Source organism: Dermacentor albipictus, chromosome 1, assembly GCF_038994185.2.
Source record: "Dermacentor albipictus isolate Rhodes 1998 colony chromosome 1, USDA_Dalb.pri_finalv2, whole genome shotgun sequence".
Taxonomy (NCBI): Eukaryota; Metazoa; Arthropoda; class Arachnida; order Ixodida; family Ixodidae; genus Dermacentor; species Dermacentor albipictus.
The window spans coordinates 37,594,227-37,615,487 of NC_091821.1; the positions used below are offsets into that span (position 1 = coordinate 37,594,227).

General features: G+C 47.0%; 1 protein-coding gene and 1 long non-coding RNA gene across 2 annotated transcripts in view; one reads left to right on the forward strand and one right to left on the reverse strand.

The window, feature by feature from the left end:
* LOC135901072 (UPAR/Ly6 domain-containing protein crok-like) overlaps window positions 1-12,249 on the forward strand; it is a 65,396-nt gene extending 53,147 nt beyond the window's left edge. The window contains exons 2-3 of the mRNA XM_065430747.1: window positions 8,437-8,598; window positions 9,074-12,249. Coding sequence (XP_065286819.1) covers window positions 8,437-8,598; window positions 9,074-9,285 — 374 coding nt within the window. The 3' untranslated portion in view covers window positions 9,286-12,249. The remainder of the gene's footprint in view (window positions 1-8,436; window positions 8,599-9,073) is intronic.
* The window catches only part of LOC135901074 (uncharacterized), a 264,555-nt gene that overhangs the window by 165,743 nt on the left and 77,551 nt on the right, over window positions 1-21,261 (reverse strand). The gene's annotated exons all lie outside the window — the stretch shown is intronic.

Below are 21,261 nucleotides of genomic sequence, written 5' to 3' on the forward strand. Positions count from 1 at the left end.
TAATAATTTAAAGAAAGCGTGTTAATTACTTAACACTGGCACAACTTTATCCTTATGAACAATTTATCCTTATTAGGTCAATATGAACACTAATATGGCAAACTTTATAAGTTACCGTAATTTATAATGCCAAATTATTAAGCGCGAAAAAGTAAGAAAACTTGTATAAGTAAGCGGCGAAAAGCGAGAATCGCTACCACGCGAGAGCTCTTGAAAATTACTGTCACTAGCAAACAAAAGTCTGCAAACTCCCTATGTGACTCGTGTCGCACAGCCGCGGAGAAAAAAAAAGAAAGAAAGAGAAGCATAATAGCCTGACACGTTTCCTTTTTCACTTTATCGCTGTTGTTCTGTTCTTGTTTTGTCCATCGTACTTTTTGTAAATACGCCGCTCACAGAAATGTTCCTCCGGTGACCTTTGAAGTTGTATGCTGACGCCATGCTAGCTGTAACGAGCCTTGAAGAGCACTTCAGGGCACTTCCGCTAAGGTGCGCGTCATTACTGAGACGGTAAAGAAAGCGCCCAAGGCGAACACTGATTGCAGTCAGGCTCGTATAAGTGCGATGCGCAGCTCGTCAAGAAGCGCTTGCCCGTATACGTTAGGGCGGGCCGAGAACAAGCGAGCCTGCCTGTAAAAGCGATGACACAGGATCACCAAAGTGTAGGACTTTTTTTAACATAGCCCGCCGGCAGTGCAGCACAACTTCCCCGTAGTTTATCAGGCTGTAATACACACTGCCGCAGTTAAAAGCCGTCTTGTTCCTCGCACGAATCTGTCGCTGTTACGGTCACTGTCACCGGTGGCCCTGGACGGGGTCCGTCGGAAATGCCTGTGGGGTTGCGGTTGAAATCTGCGACCCATCGTTTCACTACTACGTATGATTAAATCGTGCCCTTGTATAGCGAATTAGTTTTGCAGATAAACCATCTCGGGACAACTTCGAATGACGGCATGATCTCCTTTCTCCAAGTCTCCTTTCTTTTGTTGTCATGCTGATTCGCTTATCTCTTAAATAGATGAATAAAAGAGCGCATGTCGACTTCATAATTTGGGTAAATTGGAAGTTCAAATATCCTACAAATTGAGAGAGAGAGAATAAATGTTTAATAATCTGACTCCGTCAGAGAGAGTGCTTCTTTTCTCACCCAAGTTTGGCCAAGCCAGATATTTCAAGATGTCTTACAAATTACCTTACACCTCTAATTCAATTGCTTGTTGAACGTTTTGCTACTGCTAAATATGTATGTATAATATTAAATGCCAGTGTAATGTACTTGATTTTATTAAATTAAATCCTGTTATGAACTTCTCTTCGTTCCTAGAACTTGTGTTGCTCTGCTTACAAACAATTTCCGATACTATAAGGTAAAGATGTATCTTGTATGAATGTTGCTTTGTCTGCTGTGGATAAGCCTGTAAGCACCTTCGATAGTGTACCGGATATATTAGCTTCTTGAGTTGGTCGAAATAGGGCGTGTACACTTTTGTTTTATAGCAAAGCTGTTAGCCTCTCAGTGGTCGGAATTTTAACGCGATATCGTTAAGCGCCCCGTGGCACAGAAAATTTGGTGTCGGCGTCGGCGGCGTTGTCCGTGAGAGAAAAATAATCCTGAATCACGCATCTCGAATCACGCAGGCCTTACACGTGGCGCACGGGAGTTCGTGAACTAATTGAATCTCTGAAAATAAAATGAGTAAAACTTGCCAGAATACTTGTAAAGTACGACTTACACACAACCTACAGCGTCGGATTGCAATTTGAATATACGAGAAACATAATTCTGTTACACGGAAACTCGAACACAAACCTCTTACCCAGCTGCCGTGTGAAATTTGGCGCGGCTGCGCACAACCTCCGAGATCGGCCCACGCAAGAGGCCGCGTTTCTACCAGGAAGCTCGCCTTCTTGCATAGCGTTCGTCGCCAGCGTTTTCCGGTAATTATTACGAGTTACATAAGCTGCAGTTGCCGGGAAGCGTGAGAAACAGTCAGGGATCTCTGAATGCTGTCGCATTCCATTCTCGAAGGCGAAGCTTAAGCGTTCTCTAAGTTTTTCGTGTCGGTCCGTGAACAAAAAACATCAGCAGTGGCTCATACCCCACTAGCCAAGCAAAAATTTAATGGCTCATTCCCCTCGTAATGCAGAGGCTACACGCACTCAGTAAAGTGTAGCGAGCAGTGCATACATTCATTGAAATCGCCCATACAACACACAGAACAGCATACGTTTCAATATAAAGCAAACTCAAAACAAGCATTCCAACCATCAATAAATCATTGCATCATACCCCCGTCAGCAGTTGTAGTGGGGGTTTCGCAACAGCTTCACTAGGTATTCACTTTCGCAGGGCCGGGACGGGGAGTCAGTTTTTAAATTTTATGTTGAAGAACGCCACATAATAAATATGATGTTGAAAGGCATCAACCAGGGTGATTGTACCACAAATAACTAGTTCTTGCGTAGGTGGGCTCACCACTCATTCACAGACAGCGCTTTCAGATAAATACATAATACCACTGGTTTCAATGAAGACGTTGCCTCTGAAACGCATGGTATAGTAAACTACTAAGTCAACGGAAGTATGACCATTTCCCTCCCTTCGCTGCCATGAAACCCGGAGTTTCAGACATAGAGGTTAAGGATTGAGGTCATGATCCTTGTGAGCCAGTCCATGCTGAAAACAATAATAGAATGAGATAAATATATCGCGATTATGCATGCTACAAGTGAACTTTCGCATTAGAAAAAGAAATCATAACACTGAGTAGAACGGCGCTGGTTTACGATAAACCATAACCTTCGCAATCGAAGGCGTAGTGATGGAGTAAGGAAGTGCTTTCTAAAGAAGTAAAGGCGGTACTAGCTGTTTTCCATTGGAAGAGCGACAAAACTCGCCGTCGAGAGTAGTGATCACCTCCTCTTCCATCCCCCTCCCCCCCGCCTCCATATTTGCACATATTTTCCCATATATAGTCACTAGTTTTGCACAAGTTCTACCAGCAAAGTGAACTGCAATGTGTGTGTGTAGGGGGGGGGGGGGGCATAAGCGCCATGAGGGTGCTGAAGTGAAAAAATAAAATCATAGCAATTTTGACAAATACGTGCAAGAACACAAATGCACGCTTTTCGTTTTCGTTGGCCTTAGACGAGAGCCTTTTGGCCATCTGAGGTGCTCATCCATCCAGGAAAGAATAGTAATATCTACTTTTCGCTCGAATGACGATTGACGACGAACCCATCATTACGACTGACTCACGCTTTCACCGTTGTTCTGTCGTGGCCAACAATTTCGCTCCAATAAGACTGTCCGCCAAACCGAGATCGCCGTTGAGGGAGCTACCGAATGGGCAGGGTGGCTCGAAGTTGGATGTGCCGGGCGCGTGTTTCAGGGCTGCGAGTTGATTCCCTCGCACACACACTTCCCCTGACTGCGTTGGCACGAGCACCTCTCACTCGACATGTTGGCCCCTGCGCGTTTCCTAATTAACTCGGCTCGGGCAAAAAGTGCCGCCCGCAGTGTTGTGAGGCGCAACCCGTGGGTGCGCGGCATATAGTATAAGAGGAGGAGGAGGAGGCGGTAGCGTCGTGCACAGAGCGACAGAGCGGAGGAGCGGGGCTCGGCGAAGACGCGCCCGGCGGGGCTGATCCGAGAGTGCCGCGAGGGAAGCCAATAAAAAGGAGCCCGAAATCGCGTTAGGAAGGAGATGATGAGTCAGAGCGCGGGGGAGGAGGGTTGTAGAGACGAAGGAAGTATAGCACGAACCGAACCGAAGCAGCCAAACGGGAGCGACTGGAAAGACGGCGAAGGACGGCCTTTTGCGCGCGGTTATAATACGCAGGTTGGATAGAGGTATTCGTTCTTTATTCTTGCGCGGAGGGACTTATCGAGACATCCACTCAAGCAGACAAGGAAAGACGGGAAGAGGTCATTCATGTGGAATGGTACATAAGCGCGCACCAAGTCGCGGATAAACTCACCGCGTGGTCGTGCTCCTGAATAGAGTCTTTGTTGTTTTTGTAATAGTGTTTCTTTTTCTGTTCCGTTTCATCTCGACGTAGATGCTCTACGACTAAATCAAATATGACGTCGCCATCACGTTTAAAAGTCGGGACCATGTAGCATTGCGAGAGCTAACGTCCGTAACGTTTTCCTGGGCGTGCCGGTATTAATTATTCGGAACTGGCACCGTCTCTGCAGCAATGGCACAGACGGCCGTTGCAAGCGCCCCCCGTAGCCCTCCCTGTAAACGGTTCTTGTCTTCTCTGCATCCTAGGCGCATACTACACTGTAATAATTTATTAGTAACGCAGCTATCCAGCAGCAACTCAGCGTGACTTATCTTTTTTTTTTGCTACGATTTGGTTATGGTAGCGGAGCTGCATATTTGTACGAAGCCGCGCAGGCTGCGCCTATGGTGCCAGGCTTCCGTGCGCTCTCCACTTCGATCCGTATGTCTTGGCGACCGGTGCACGTGACTGGAAGCGACCTTTCCTGCCGGCCACGCGACAGCGCCGATTGAGCTCGTACGTCCATAACATTAAGGCAATAACTGCCACGAGGAACTAGGCATGCAGTGGGCGCCCGCGCGCTAGCACTTTCACGCATCCTTTTCGCCATATAAGGCAACGCTCCACCCATCAGAACGTAATCTTATGGCGAGACGCAGGCGGGTCATGGTAACTCTGACCACAACGCGCTTTTTTTTTTCTTCTTTTGTTTCCCAGCTTCAGTTTATTCAAACGAGAGATGTTAAGTACATTGCGCATGAACATGTATATAGAAAGAGGTCCCGAGAACAAAGCTGATGCATGACCTCTTTTTACCGTTGCATAAATGATGTCGAAATGCATCGTTGCGGCATCGTGTCTCACAAAGCGCAAACCGTTGGTGTCCTTTTATTTGTCCTACTGTGCTGGTTGTCCAAACTAAACGTATATAACACTTTAACACATAATTAAATAATGAAAGTCTCTATGGGAGTTGAACCGAACGTATTTTGCCATCAGTAATGTATCCTAGGGCCTTATAACGTAAAACTATTCCAATCTGTTTTTATTCCAATCTCCTGACGTAAAACTTACGTAACTGCAGACGCAAGCATCGGGCGGTGACATCAGCGTTATTTGAACAGCCCAATCAAACGCTCTCCTCTTTTATAGGTGGCCACTTTTGTTTGCTTCGAAAGCTAATGGCACTGCATATCTTGACAGGCTTTAGTTATCTAATTGGTCCACAAGAGGCGAGGAGCACTTCGAAGGGGAGAGGGTATCGGTGGGGCTGAGCTAACGCAGTGAAAGTATTGATAACAGAGTGAGGAGGGTGACGCCGGCGACTGTGATTGGCCTGCTTCCCCTTGCTAATTAGCTTGCGGTGACTGGTCGAAAATCGCAGCGGCGCGAAACGGAAGGTTAAGAATGCTGCTAAAACAGATCCTCAGCGAAGATGGGTTGGCAGAGCAATGTCGTATACGTGGCCGAAGAGGCTCGACAACGTTATACTGCCACGCAAATTTTTTTATTAAACGCAAATTCCATTCCCTGGCCAATCCATTCTCCCTGGCGGCTCCGAGTAGTTTTTTAACGTCGCGTGAAAGACAGGTGAAGTGGGCGCAGCCAGAGAACATTTTCACCGACTGCGGAAAGCTAATGGTGTGATAGGCGTAGAATCGGAAAGAAACGTTTTTCTTTTGTTCGTTCTAATGCATAATCGGCGTGTACACGTCATGTCAGGTGGGGAATTTTCGCGGTTTTAGTGACGTCGCGGGACAGACAGGCGAAGTGAAGTGACCCTTTTTTTTTATCGCATGGTATGTTTACAGAGCTGCGCTAATCAGTTATTGAGGGGCTGGGAGGAGGGGGTGTTGTCACTGGGGCGCAAGTAGCATAAGGTTTTCTGCTTCGCGGTGTGCCTTCGGCGCTCTCACTGTTTTGCCAGTGCCACTACTGGCAGTACCAGTGTCGCCGGCACCTACGTGTTCGAAGACGGAATTACGGTGCCTTCGACAGAAAAAGTGCACGTAGAGACAAAATTTTAATAATGCAGCAATACTAAAAACAATGACAAAAGAAACAGAAAATTTCAGCGCGTCCAGTCGAGAACCTCGCAGTAATGAGCAAAATGATTTTGCGCAGCGACACGAAACACGGACTGGAAGAGGCGCTTTATTCACACACCTTTATCGGCTGCTGTTGACCAATCACTGTATTGTGTTGTGACTATCTATATAGTCACTTCCTTACGTATATGTCACGCATATTTCAAACGCAGGTACCGCACAGCTAAGCTGGTGCATGTAATACACGTATACGTACAGTTTGAACATTATTCGAATGTAGGTGTTGAAAAACACCACAGGTGAAGGAGCACGCACACGATCGCATACCGTTTCGCGCGTAGTTCTAACACGCACTTTGCATCGCGTGGCACGTTGTGCATTCGGTGCCCAAACTGTTGACTTGACCGAGGTGTGAATTGGAAAGCAGCTGGTAGCCTTGCGAAATACTATACAATGAAGTGTTTGGGACGAAACAACATTTGCGGGGATGTCTTCTTATACGCCGGCAAAGAGCACTCGACAGGGAAATAATAAAGAATGAAAAACGAAAGTATAGCCTCTTGACAACACTGCTTCGAGTTTTCTAATTCAAATCATGCTATTAAGCGGTCGATAGAAAAAGCTTGTGAATGATTTTAAGCTAAAAACAAGGTACAACGCCAAGGACAAGGACTGCGAGACATGGCAAACACTGCGCTGACTTCCAACAATATGAATACGATATTGTGGGAAGTCAACGCAGTGTTTTTGTCGTCTCTCGCAGCCCTTGTCCTTGACGCTGTACGTTGTTTTTACCATGAATTACCAACTAGCCCAAGCAAACACCCTAGTTGATTTTAAGAGTCTATCGCTGACGCGTTGCAAACGATATCAGTAGCAGATACGAATATTAGCGTTAGACAGCTGGTTGCGTTTGCGTGGAAGTCTCCGCTATGCCCTTAAAATCGTGCTGGCAGCAGTGTTGCCCAGGTCTGCCAATTTTATTTGCAGCCTGTTTATATGTGTACAAAAGCCAAGCCTACGTGTTTTTCTTCAAAGAGAGAGTGAACATTCCCTCAGCACAACAATGCATCATCTCGACGCTCTGTGGATCACCACGCCACTTTCTTCCAGTTGTTAAAGCTTAACATTCACCTGGGGACGCTACATACCATTTTGCCGAAAATTATAATAAATGAACTCGCCCCCAAAAGCACTAGCGATTCACTGGGTAATTCTGGCGAAACCTTTACGGTCGCTCAGAGGTGGTCACGGGTGTCATAGTTCTCGCTTTATTTTTCTGCCATAGAACTGGCCCACGAAGATGAGCGGGCCGCAATGACACCAATTTCCCTTCTGATTCGAATAGAAAGACGCGTGTTGACCTTCTTCGGGTGACAGAAAAGTAAAGTGCGCATAAATGGAAGCACGTTTCAAAGCTTACGTGGAACGTAAGAATCCCATTCACACAGCACAAAGTTTTCTCCTAGCTTTATTTCCTTCATACCGCAGCGGAGATGTTCCGGATCAAGAAATTCCGGCTAGTGATATTGATTTTGGCTTGCGATGAGTGTTCCCCATGAGAACTCAGTAAGAAGTGGTGGTTGTAAAATACTGTTTCATTGTCGCCTCTAAATCATAAGCAGTATTCATCACCATATCGAGTTAATTGTTCATCACTCCTTGCCACTATTAAACGTGCTAAAATTCGAGACACATATATCGCTCACTCGTCCGTGTTTTGTTGGCGAAAACTCGTCTTACATTTAATCGAGCTCCTATGTATTAATCATTGTCCTAATCTGGCCTAGGAACAGCTTCCGTAGTTATAACAAACAAACAGCCAAAGTCCGATGAATGCGGCACTGTGATTATGGAATTCCACCATCACTGCACAAGAGTATGCGCAAACCTAATCAAGTGGCAAACGTATGAACACTTAACTCCCGCCAAACCTCACGAACATCGCTATTATCACATCACTGCGAAAAAGCTGGCTGCTTTTCTGGTGTGAACAATTGCCATCACTATAGTACTGTGAAACGATTTTTCAAAAGTGCCTTTAGCAATGCCATGCATGGTATGAAGAAACAGAAATAATATGCCTGCCCCGAGAAAAAGTAGATGGATGTTTGCTTGTATGATTCTGAGAGAGTATGCATGCTATAGAATTAGGCACACTTTTACGGGCTTCCAAAATCTTATTAGTGTTGGCTAACTCACTTTCGATTGCTTACAAGGTAAAAAAAAAAAAAGCCCGAATTAACGGCATTAAAGAAGAGCGGTAAAGCTCCTTCTCGTTAGGAATTTGTGTGCTACAGAGAAATGATAAAAATAAAGCGGATGTATTAGACCCCTTGCCCTCAATGGAGCGTGTTCTCTCATGCTGTGTGTCCAGGCTGGGCCATCTACTGTTGGCGTTGCAACTCGGCCTACGACCCCAACTGCGCCGACCCGTTCAACAACATCACCTCGGATCTCGTCAACTGCGACATGCGCGTCAAGGATCACCTTCCACCGGGAACCCGGGCGCAAGTGTGCCGAAAGATCGTCCAGAAAGGTGGGGAACCGCACGACTGCAGCCACCGTGCGCTTCACGGAAGTGCACTGGGTGCCTCGAGTTTTTACGCCACTTGCTCGGCGCATTCCATCCTATGTCAGAACATGACCTAGTCAGTGAGAGTTAGGGTAGCAGTGAAATTTTCCGCATGCTATAGTCCTGCGGCGTGCCCGCCTTTCTAAAGCAGAACAACAAAGTTAAGCAGAACTTTGATGCTGGCGGAATCGATTCATTAAAGGTTGTTCCAGTGGTGCGGAAATAATACTGAGAAAAATGCAATTGTAAGCGTAACACAGTAGTAGCACTGGCAGGATGGTGCTAGCAGCACCAAGGATAGGTTCTGGCAGTATTGTGCGGGCAGCTATCATTGCAACCTTGAAGCTTCTGCAATTAAATTTATATTGTCTCTTTTGCGATCCACTTTTGTTGGTTTGTTACGTCTTGTGCAATTTCCGAGGCTGTGCTTTACTTGCAGTGTACAGCGACTTCCGCACCGTGCGCGACTGCGGATGGCTCAAGGACGACAAGCAGGGCTCCGAGTGCATGCGCCGCGCCGGCACCTTCAGCGTGCTCATGAAGTACTGCAGCTGCGACAAGGACGGCTGCAACGGCGCCCGTCGGCCTTCGACCGCCTCCTCGTTGCTCATGGTGGTGCCGCCGTTGCTGCTGCTGCGCCTGTTCAAGTAAAGCTGCGTCACGACGGCCCCCACCACATGCAGCACACGCGTCCTCCACTGTGGGACAGTGCACGTGCGCCGCGAACCAGACGGCCGTTTCGTGGCGTGCCAGAGCAACACGTGCCACGACGTTGCCGTGGCATGCCATCATGGCCTGGTGCGTCGCGGCGTCGTGTGGTGAGCGACGACACGTCAGCTGCCTACCCCACGGTGCGGCGGTGTCAACGGGCGAACTACTTCGCGGTCTCGAAGGCGTGCAACGCCACGCGGGAACGTGCTCTTTTCGTCTGGACCCAAACGAAGATGTTACGGGTGGCTTCGCGGAGGCCCTGCCAACTTGGCCGGACCACGCGTGGTCAAGTGCGGGCGCGGTCTGTAATGCGTTTTGTTGCCGGGTGTAAATTGTCGCGAGGCTTGAGGCTGTGCATCTTGGGGAGGTAAAATGACACGCTGCACATGGCGACACCACTTGTGCAAGAGAACGGGCACGGCGCTCATCTATAGTTGTGGACACTGTGTACACATTACGCGGCTTGACGTTTGAGCGCCCATTGTTCTGCTTCTGTGCGTTCCTCGATGATTTCTTCCGGTTTTATTTGTTGCATTGGTGCTGTCATTTACCAGTGACAGCTCAAAGCAAACAAGGGATAAATCGGATCAATGCAAGCAACGAACTAGTCAGTCAGGTGTCGCCCAACTTGCAGGGAATGCTGAGCTCAGACGCGATGTTGTGCGAGTTGACGCACTGCTTTGAAGCATCGTAAGCAGCACATTAGAGGGTACCTTACAGCGGAGTCGTCGCCGCGCGAAACGAAAGCAACGTTGTCATAGGTAGCCAAAATCTTCAATGTCAGATTAGTCGCTCAGCATAGGCTGCGCGATGATATCATTTGTGTCGGGCGCACATGAGAAGTGACTGCATCAAACTGTCATGTCTCTCCCGACGCCCAAGCCGAATCACGAAATCACATGGGCATCAGGACACGACGCCGTGGTGGTACGAAAGCTCACACGAGTACTGTCAGAACGGCGTTTACCAATGGCCGAAGGACTCGTGCCCCTATTCTATAACAATTAATACCAGCAGTAGAAATCTTAAAGCTCAACATCCCGGTGAAACTAAAGGTTTGCGTGCATTATACCATTCTTGTTGCAGATATTCTAAAATGCATATTTGGATTTCAATAGAGGCTTCAGGGCTACATGCTAAGTCTCGCGGCTGGGACTGTCTGCACGAAGGGAACAATCTTGCCTGAAAACTGCCGCTATTTCTTTTTTCGGTGCTTCCGGTGTCAGACGTTAAGCTTTAGGACACTGGAAACACGTTCTTGTGCTGTGACGATATTGCGGTCCCGGCCTTCCCCTGTTCGGTAAGCGAACAGCCCGAATAACCGATGTCAGAACGAACGAATCGTTAGTGTAGAACCACGGACTAATGACTTGCCAGTGCTTGCAGAGAAACGAGTGTTCTTCGTCGCTTCGGTCGTCTCAGCTGGGTTGTATTCACCTGCGAGACTACCCCATGGTGGCAATGAACCCTTTCTTATGTTTAGCTGGTTACGAGTGAAGTCATCGTTGTGGCAACTGCCACAACGCCAGCTGCACCCTTATTTTCAACTGAGTTGTCTTTTCAGATAAGTTCACTATGCATAGGTGCAGTGCTCCGTGTTGTCCCTTCCTGATTCGTCCTGTTGACCGCAAAATCTCTGGCGCTGCGCACGGTCGCCCTCTTGTTGAGCTCTGCCACTGTCACATGCCGCGACACCGTTGCTGCAAGGTGCAACCTCTGCATACAACACACTCGCTCGCTGTGGTGTAGCGATCAAGGCTGGCTTTCCCAAAACTTCGTCTGTGGCACCAATGCGCAGCGTGCGTTGCAAGTTAAGGTAAACAATATTGCTGTGTGAGCGTAGCAGTTCACATTGAAATGCGTTTTGTGTAGTGGAGTCACATTTGTCAAAAGCTTTATTGCTCGTATGACCGTGAGCGAAGATCTGGGAGGTGCAAGCCTTTTAAATGTTGCAGGGTCGCTACAAATACTCATGGACAAGTAGTTTCGAACTTTTGAGCAAATGGCTCGAATGCCACACTGCCACGAAGACAAGTGAAAAGTGTTTAGGTCGTCAGGTAGCCGTCATCGGTGATCTTAGCGAAAGGCTTGATAGGCTCATTGGACTGAACTTAAACAGTGTATTCATCAAGTGACGCAAAGAGGAGTCTTAATTGTTCAGAAAGTGATACCGAGATATAGTTCCCTGGCTGCTTCAGTATATATGTATGCATTCATATGTCTCAGGAAAGAGTAGAAATACAGGAAGTTAATTTTTTTCTTTAGAACTTATGAAGTTGGCATAATAATTGACAATACTTGCAGGTAACCCAACTTGCAGTTAGTTTAATAGACGGAACAACCTGCGTAGAAAAGGTAGGCTGGGACCCTCAGATCTTCCGTTGCCCACGAAGCACTCGCAGCCCGCTGATAGCACTCCATGCTGTCATTACTAAGCTTGTACATAGTGTGCATAGTTTGTGGTTATTTGCTTTTCTCAGTGTTCATAGAACGCAGCACGTTCCTGTGTGGCAAAGCAGCTGATTGTAGATGCAAATGCAGAGAACGTACGCAAGCCGTGTTTCGCCATTGTTCTAGCTCTGTTGGTTTCGAAGGCGACGGACTGTGTGGTCCGCGCCAGCTTTCACTTTATGCTCACATCGCACTAGTGCGGCTTCAATCATGCTTCAGCAAATCACAATGATACACTACGCTTAGCGTGGATGACGCCTGCCGCGGCCTGCTACTAGAATCCGCGAACCCGACCCCGTGTAAACGCGGGTATACCGCGTCGTATCTTGTAGCATGTGAGTCCTTCGTGTGTTCCTTTGTGGTTAGTCGCTCTCCAATTCAAAGGAGGCAACATGTACGCGCGTCACATGAAGTTATTTAAACGATAGTCTGCGTTCCATTTCATCAAAAAAAAAGGGGGGGGGTCGAGGGGGTGGGTTGGGGGGTCTTTGTTACATACATTCATGAAGAAGGCATCGGATGCTTGTTGAAAACAATACGGTCACTCACCTGTGTTTCTGTGTTTACTGAAAGTGTTAATTTGCGAATGCTTCATTCTATGTCTCATATTGGTAATGTTTGCTGATGTAAGGGAGGAAAGGATAACTTTAAAGAGTGTTTCGGTGGGAGAAATTGTGCCATACTTGCTCTGCGTGGAGGAGGACAGAATGCGCGAGACTACTTGTAATACTTGTTTGGAAGGGATCTGATGAAACTTCCGCGCCTTAGTGAATGGAAGAGCCAGTTTTTTTTTTCTTTATGTGTCATTTCAAATGTGTTGTTGGATGTTTGCGAGAGAGGATATTCACCATGCGGCAACTTAAATCAAGAATGGTTCTGTACCTATCGATTCGTGAGAGCGTATTGTCGGTTACGTTTAACACTCCTGTGTTTCATTTGTCTTGCGTAACGCAAGCACAATCCTGTTTTTCACGTTGCTTTAACTTTTACCCTCTTTTTTTACTTTTTTTCAGAAATAGCGATTTCTTTTTCACACGACATAATGAAATTAGGCTGGAACACATTAGACGTCAGAGATTACGCACTGCATGCCACTACTGAATGCATCAAGTATTATTCGAGAAGATAGTGCGTCTGCGTATAATTTGTGCTGTTCGAAAAGACCACCGTACGATATTTGCAGAATAATGCCACTCTCGGTAGCCAGAAAATCGCATGCACAACACTTAGTCGAAAAATCAACGCTCATTTAGGCGGTCATTTATCAAAGTGTTAGCTTTGCCTAGAAAGAAAAGAACTGGCAGACAGATGGTTGAAACTGCGCTAGCTCGTACACGAGTAACTGAAGAGGAGAACGTTGTATGCGGCACAATAGTTTGCGAGCAGTCATTTTGCACCAGGGCCTGTGGTTTTAAGGCGAGTCAAACGATCAGCTCGGTGATCACTACGCCGTCGATGGATGTTTTCTCGCTGCGGCGAATCGCGATCTTGATGAAGACAGCGTTGAAGAGATCCCGGGCATGCTCTTGTTGCTGCGGGAAACGCGATAACAAAAGGAAAGAGATATTGGAGATTCACAGCAGGCGATGTCACATCGATTGCTCCTCTCTTTAATCCCCCGAGCAAGAATGCGTTCTTCGCGTGGGAATGGCGCGGATGCAGGCGCTTCCATAACCGTCGCACTTCGGCGACAACGAGCAACTTTCTTTTCATCCAGCCAGTTCGGCGCTCTGTGAGCGCCTTGCGGATTGAAAAGGCGTGGGACACTCTGTGCAATAGTTACCGCGGTAATATTCATCGCCCACATCGCGTTTTCCCTCAAATGCGAATGCGTTTACGTAATGGACGAGGCGACAATAGTAATAAATAAATAAATAAATAAAGCCACACCTGCCTGAATGTGCGTATCGTAGTGAACACGGGCTGTAACAGTTCATGCACGGAATAAACGCTAAAATAAAGTAAACGACGCAGAATTTCCGATGTGTATTGGTTGTGACGTGTGATCTTGGTATACACCTCACTATGGTATACGGTTGGTGGTTGAGGTTCGTCACGCTACCCAACGCACCACTGTGGTATTGTGCCCCGAGACGCAGACTTGGTGTGTATAGCACGTGTTCGTGTTTGAAAAAGGAGAATGGGGAGATGAGCATTAATACTATGCGCCGGCTGAGTGCCTCGACGGCGTGCAAACTTGACGTCTTTGTTTTCTCTGTGTGTATATTCTAACACCGCGGGTAGAAAACTGTCGGTACAAGAGGATGCCAACGATTCAACTTAAATGTCGTTCATTTCAAGAAACGCAAACGAGAACGATATACGAAATACAAAGACGTCAATGTTTCGGACAGTAAGAGAGGCACAGGTAATAACCCTACTTACTCACTGCCCAGTTATCTCCGCCACTTTATCCAAGCAAGGTGTATAGGCGTATGTAGCCGTCTGGAAGAAAGTGTAAGCACCTAGCAATATTATACGCCGCACAGCGCTTTTATGGACTGCTTCACCAAAGATGATAGAGTGACACAGAGTAGATCTGGTGAAGGTGAGAGACGCAAAATAATTTGAGCTTACCTACGGGACGTAGTCAGCCCCGTTACAAACACCGTGCTTCAACGTCGCGCTGTTGTTTCGCCACATCAAATAAACTGATAGTGTGTTAGTGTCAGGCTATAGACACTCATCTCGAGTAGGCACGCAGAGCTTTTTATTTTTTCTCTCGCTTTAAGCACAAGACTAGAGACAGGCGCAAAAAAAAGAAAAGAAAAAGAAATATGATAGAATAGGAGATGCGACCAACTCACAATAATATGCTGTACGCTGCAGCGCAGAGCGTGCCATCTTGAAGATATGTTCTATACCAAGATTTTTTATGCATGCGTACATTTTTTCCTGTGATTTTTCTGACTGTTTTTGAACCGCTTGAAATATTTCAATTGAAATCTTTCTTTTCCTAACTACGCACACACCAAACCGCTATCGAGAAGACTTGTAGATAATCACGTAGCATCACCTTCGGACGCGGTAGATTGGCACTGGTTACGTTGCTGGATATATTTACTGTTCCTACTGGGCATGTACCATACCGTAAGAGCAGCATCAGGTAGAATATACCTCTTTTGCGCGAATAATGAGCTGGTCATGAGCGTACGAAGAGAGAGAGAGAATAAAAAAGAAATAGGCAGAATGTACTCCTCACTGTGCTCGAATATTTTAGGTGTTGTTAGAAGGTAGTCGTATCATCTTTGGCCCGCGAAAAACCACAGTGCGCTTTTCGGCAACCGCAAGAGCATTCTATTTTACTTCCTCAGCCTATGCTTATTTGCTATTTGAATCCCCGACGCTGGAAAGGGTAGCACGCCCTTGTAACATGGCAACGTCTTCACATAACGAAACTGGTGGCATTTAAAATAGGAAACGTAAGGAAGTACAAAAAGCAATGCTTCATTCCGTCCTGAAGTGACCTGCATAATGTGCTCTCTGCGCCTGAGGTAAAGCGCGTCCGATCACCCATCAGGACCAAAACCTATTCAGAACTTATTGCTGCGCCTATGTTCTTTGTTGACGCTTTGCTACGTTGTTGCCGCGCTCATGTAAGGTAACCTGCTTGTGTCTTCTTTCCCTTCAGACTGAAGCAAAAGGAAAAAAAGAGTTAAAAATGTCTTCCGTGCGCTTCCGACCATCAACAGTCACTTCCCTCCTATTTTTGTGTGCACGGCCGAAAAATGTCGGCTGCAAAAACGTATTTCCCATGGTTGCAACAGTTCGTGTTGCATTTGGCATTTCCCCCGGAAGATGAAAAGGAAGCGAATTTGACACGTTCCTCCACTCTCAGCCCTCCTCTTCGACTCGACGAAGTAAAACCCCTTAAACTTCGTAATGTAGTGACACTCTCCTCCTCTGCCTTCACTCCTCCTCGTTTCTCCTCTCTTTTACACTCCCTCTCGACCGTGACGCCGCCTACACTGCTCGAGCGTAGCAACGGCGCCAACATGCGCTCGTCGCCACTCTGTAGACGCTTCTCGAGCAAAAATGGCGGTGATGCATGGCGCGAGGGTCCACGTGATGCTAGTAGGCCAATAGCGACGCGGCGTCGGCCTCGGCCAGAGCGCGCGAGGAGGAGGCGGCATTCTTCAAAGCGTGGCACTACTTTACTAAGTTTAAGGGGTTTTACGACGAAGTGGATCGCAGCGCCGCTCATCGACAGAAGTGGTCACTGCTCTTTATTGCCGCTCCACGGCTACCCTTGAGAAGCGTACTGTTGTTTTGGGGGTCGAGGGGAGGCGCTGTGCTCAACCCTGTTGAGTGGAGAGAAAGCTTCGAGTGAAAGATTGTTCGAGAACCCGAGGAAAAGAGTTTTGCGAACGTCAAGGTGGCGCCTAATGTTCAAATTACGACCCGGGTGTTTGGCGCCATGGTCACCTTATACTGCACGAGCCCCTATCTAGTCATACAGCCGCTCACTCCTCCGAGGCGTGCAGGATGCCTGGCCGAATACCGATGGAGCGTCGGGGCGCAAAGAACACGGCGCGAAATATATTCTCGGAGGCCATAGTTTTCTGTGTGTGCACTTCGGCGCGAATATTGGGGCGAGAGTCGCACAGCAACACGCGGACTCTCGGTATCAAAGTGGAGCCCGCCGCCAACTTTAGCGAACAGAGTAGAAGTTGCGCGAGTGAAAGTATTGCTTCTTTATTTTGTGAAACACGCTCGTATGTTTTACAACAGAGAGCTTATTTGAGACGTCAGAGTCGGGAACCGAACGTCAGCAGGCGCGTCTCATGTCACACCTGCTCGGGTGTACATGGTTTCTGTACATTGTAAATTTGACCGTTTGGGCGCTGTCGATAAGTGTTCTCATAATTAATACTGTATCGGCGAGGTGACAAAGAAAAACAAACGCACGTTGACTACTTTGATTGTTTAAAAAACGAACAATAATGTACACGACCAAAGGACCAGAAGTACCACGCAGTGGCGGTACGAAATATTGCCGTTCAAATGAATTTGTCAAGACGCTTTCATTTCAGCCTTCCTTTCTTTCTCTTTCTGCCGCTCCTGTTGCTGTTGCTTTTCTTTGTGCGCGACGTTGTAAAGGACACTGGTTCAAGAAAACAGAGTTACCAGAAGCCAAGACTGGTACTATTTTTGTTGCCCACTTTTACAGGCGAGAGATATAACTTGGCTGTGCGCCACCTTTTTTCCCTCAAAATCATCGTGCGCTTAAGAGGCCAGCAGGAAAAAAAGCGCCGCAAGTGCACAGCAATGTACCGCAAATCATGCTATCACATTGTGTTCTAATGGTGTAATAAAGCGTCATACAACAGCCTCTTGGTTACTACTTCTTTCAGGCATTGGGTCGCGTTCATTTCCATGCCCACCGTATGGATTTGCAAGCCATTTGCAAGCCATTTGCTCATTTACGTCTTTCTAAACTTGTTTAGACGCTCCGAAAAAGAGCATCTGCAGACTCTGAAAGTCACATAGAGGCCATGCTTTGAATATCACTCACTGCGAAGAGCGCAGGCGAAGATAAATTCGCAGTTATTTTTTAAACACACACGGCAGGTAAGAGTGCCAAAAGTTATATTGAACAATTTGGACAATAAAATGAGACCTTGCTGCAAAATTTTAGCAAAAACAAACTAGTGTTCTTGGTTGAAAACAATAACCAATTTTATTTTATTTCAAGGGGAAAACACAAGTCTATTTTATGGGAACTACTGAACGGCTGCAATGACTTCCCGAGCATACTGTTTTTTGCTGAGGATCCTTAGATGTAGATAAAGCGATGATCTCAAACTGTGACCGGTGCCGCTGTTGTGGGCGTGTGCCTCTGGCCACACAGGCACAAAAGGCTGATGCTGGTGAATAAGTAGAAAAGCTGATGTATTTGGTACCTGTATGAGCATATGACCCCGTGCACTTTTATCTAACTGGAAATATAGAGCTGTTCAATTAAATCGAATGGGAGGACCGTTATCAGTAAACTGCTTTTGAGCTTTATACAGCGCATGGTAATGGTGGAACCAGCCGCAGTATATTGCCTTTAAAAAAAAGGGAAGAAGTAGTCGTCAACTACCGTTATCTACTTCCAGTTTCGCTGCTTTAGGCGCTGCAAATAGGAGCAGAAAGATTCTATTTTCGTTAAAGCAAGTGATGACATTTTAGTTCATTTAACGTCCTTTTTAACATGATGAAAGCTTTAATATCATCAATCTTGTAGTAAAAACCAATGACATTAAATAATTGCTGTGCTCGGTATTGGTTTAATTGTTTAAGTTAATGAATTTCTGGAGTTTTATGTACCAAATACACAATATGATCATGAGGCACACCGTAGTAGGGAACTCTGGAATAACTTTGAGCATCCGGGATTCTTAACGTGCACCCAATGTATACGGTACGCGGGCGGTTTTGCATTTCGCCTCCATCGAAACGGCGCCGCCGTGGCTGGGATTCGATATCGAACTCTCGGGCTTAGCAGCGCAACGCCAAAGGCATTATGCCACCACGGCGGGTGGTATTGGTTCAAGTGCTTTCACATGATGACATGACCGTGACATCGGTGCAATCGTACACTCCGAGCGGACAACTACGCGTCGAAGCGCCGACGTCGCAGGAGCACGGTGAGTAGATTGGGACCATCTAGGCTATTAGATGGCGAGGAGCATCTGTTCATGCTGTTGCGGCTCGTGGTAGCGTTTAGGCCAGGAATCCACCCGGCTCATTGATGAGCACGTCCGGTGGTAGGAATAAAGGAAAAAAGGGTTTATTTACACTGGCACCAGATACGGAAGCCCACACCACCTAGGAACATATTATACGACTGAGTTACCATCAGGACACCTCAGCACACCCTGTCACTGCACCAAAAGTCCACGCTCTTAGTACTGTGGTCTTCCCTAGGAGACTAGACTAGGGAATCTGATGACTGCATCGCGGCCAATCAGAATCGTGGAATCGGTCGCAATATCCCGCCCATGACGTCGCATCGTTCCGCCGAACTCCGCCAAAAATGTGCGCCTTCGCCTCCACATATTGTGCAAGTGTGTTGCAATCTGGGAATCCGAGGTTGACGCTGTTCCCACAGTAGCATTCGACGTTGGCTTGTCAGGGTCAGGTTCAGGTAGAGTGGCCTTCGCGGCAGTTGTAACCTCGAAGTGAGCTCCTTTGTTTCCGCGTCACAGTCTATTTCGTGCCCCGCGTCGTCTGGGCACGCGCTGATGAAAAGAATTCTCCGTGGAAAACGTCTAAGGAATGCTCATCGCCGCATTGAGACGTAACAGAGTCCGCCGCCACCAGGGCATTCAACCTGAGGGTGACCAGCTGTCAGGTTGCCCGAAACGTCGATGTTCGGTCGCGACCTCGGGGATTGTTCTAGGAGTGATGGCTGGTGACATACTGCAGCTTGAGGACCGAGCCTTCGCTTCGTTATGGCCTTAGACCTGGGAATAGACAAGCACACACACACTCCGGTCGGCGTGCCCGAGCGACACGCCTACCGGGCGCTATGATCCGCGCATCGTTTTACAATGTTCTGCCCCTTTCTCTGTCTCACTTTTTTTTGTCGTGGTCAGCCTTCGGCAAGACAGAAATTAGTTGCCTATCTCAATAACATCGGTAGCGAAAGGTACAGAACACGTTAAAAAAAGAATACCCATAGTTCGTTGTTTAAAGTCCCAGGCTCAGACCATCTGCGTTCTTATTCTCGTTCCCTTTCTTATAGATGACCTAAAAGTTGTATTCCTGGAAAATTAGACTCCATCTTAGCACTCTCCCGTTTTTTTCCGACATTTACTTCAGTCATGCAAGAGCGCAATGGTCACTCTCGACCGTGAATTTCGTGCCTTGAATATAGCATGCTAGATTTTGAATGATCCATACTATGCACAAACACTCTTTCTCCGAGGTGCTAAACGCCTCTTCTCGCGGTGTCCGTTTTCGACTGAGGTACAGCGCGGTATGCTCGTAAGCTTGGAACACGGTATGCACGGTTAAGTTGGGCAAGGACGACACCAAGACCACGTTTGCTGCCGTCACACTTGAGAATTATTTCTCTGGAGAAGTCTGGCGAGACAAGCACAGGCCGTGAAGACAAGGCTTTCTTCTCAAAACAATGCACATATTCCGAATAAGGCTTCGCAAATCTTCCTCTTTCGTGCGACTCACACACTAACATTTTCTTTATTGTCCACTAAGGACCCGCAATGAGGAAATAACCAAAAGATGTTGCGTAAGTTACACGCTTGAGTCCATACGAAGATTCGAGCTTATTTCTAAATACTTCCACGCACGTTCTAAGCGATACTCTAAATGCTGCCGTCTTAGGAATACACGTGCGAGACACGAACCAACGCTTCGCTTCTCTTTGTCCGAGCAAGACACGCCTTAAAGGAACGGTACAATTACTTTATAAAATTGTGTGGTTAAACAATGGCTCCGCCAATTCAAAGAAAATCTTACGAACCCTTCCGGAAAGTAAACTGATGCTCAAGCGCGCCACTACAGTCTTCTAACAAATAACCTAGACTTGGAAGTGCGAGCGTATCTCACACACACAGAAAACAATGAAGCCTATCTGTTTAAAGAGAAAGAAGTTGCCCAGACTTATGCGCGAGAAAACAATCTCTTTCAGAATATTGATGAGGTTCTAAAATAAGCATTCTAAACAAAGCTCGAAGCTTGCGTATCGAAACGATCTCTAGTGTCGGTGATCTCAAAACATTTAACCAAACTATAAATATAAAGAAACAAACAAACTGTTGTTTCCACAAAATCTATATCGCTGTTATTCATTCCGAATAGTCAACGTCAATTGCCTCATCTCTTTAAGCCGTACTCGAGGTGGGCGCGGTCTGAAAGCTCTTGTCAACGTTGTCAACCAGGGAATACAAAGGGTACGCAGTCCATTCCCTACGCTACAGACCTCCGACGCATTACATACTGTCAACCTGCCTTTTAGGCATTGCACTACGAATTAACTAGAATAGCAGCTTGGGCTTGTTGGTTTTCCATCCTGCTAGTAACAGCGCAAAATATAGACAAGGGACGAGACAAGAAGACACCACAAGCGCTGCATTGAAAAGGGCCCGAGGTACTAGAAATGTATTTCGCTAGAATAGCAGCTTGGGCTTGTTGGTTTTCCATTCCATCCATCCAGCGCTTGTGGTGTCTTCTTGTCTCGTCCCTTGTCTATATTTTGCGCTGTTACTAGCAGGACGAATTAACTGCCTGGTATGACCACTTCACGTCGCCTTACCGCAGTGCTCTCCTGTTTCATAAGTGTTACATCTTGAAAGGAACCCAACGAGGGGGAACATAATTTCCCCTTGGCTTTTGTCCACTTTCGTGCCGAACGTCTTTTTTTTTTCATCCTCGTCTGGTGGCTCGGACGCGCTCTGACTCGAAAAACTCGCAACGACAAACGCGTTTTTCTAACTCTTTCACTACGCTCCCCAC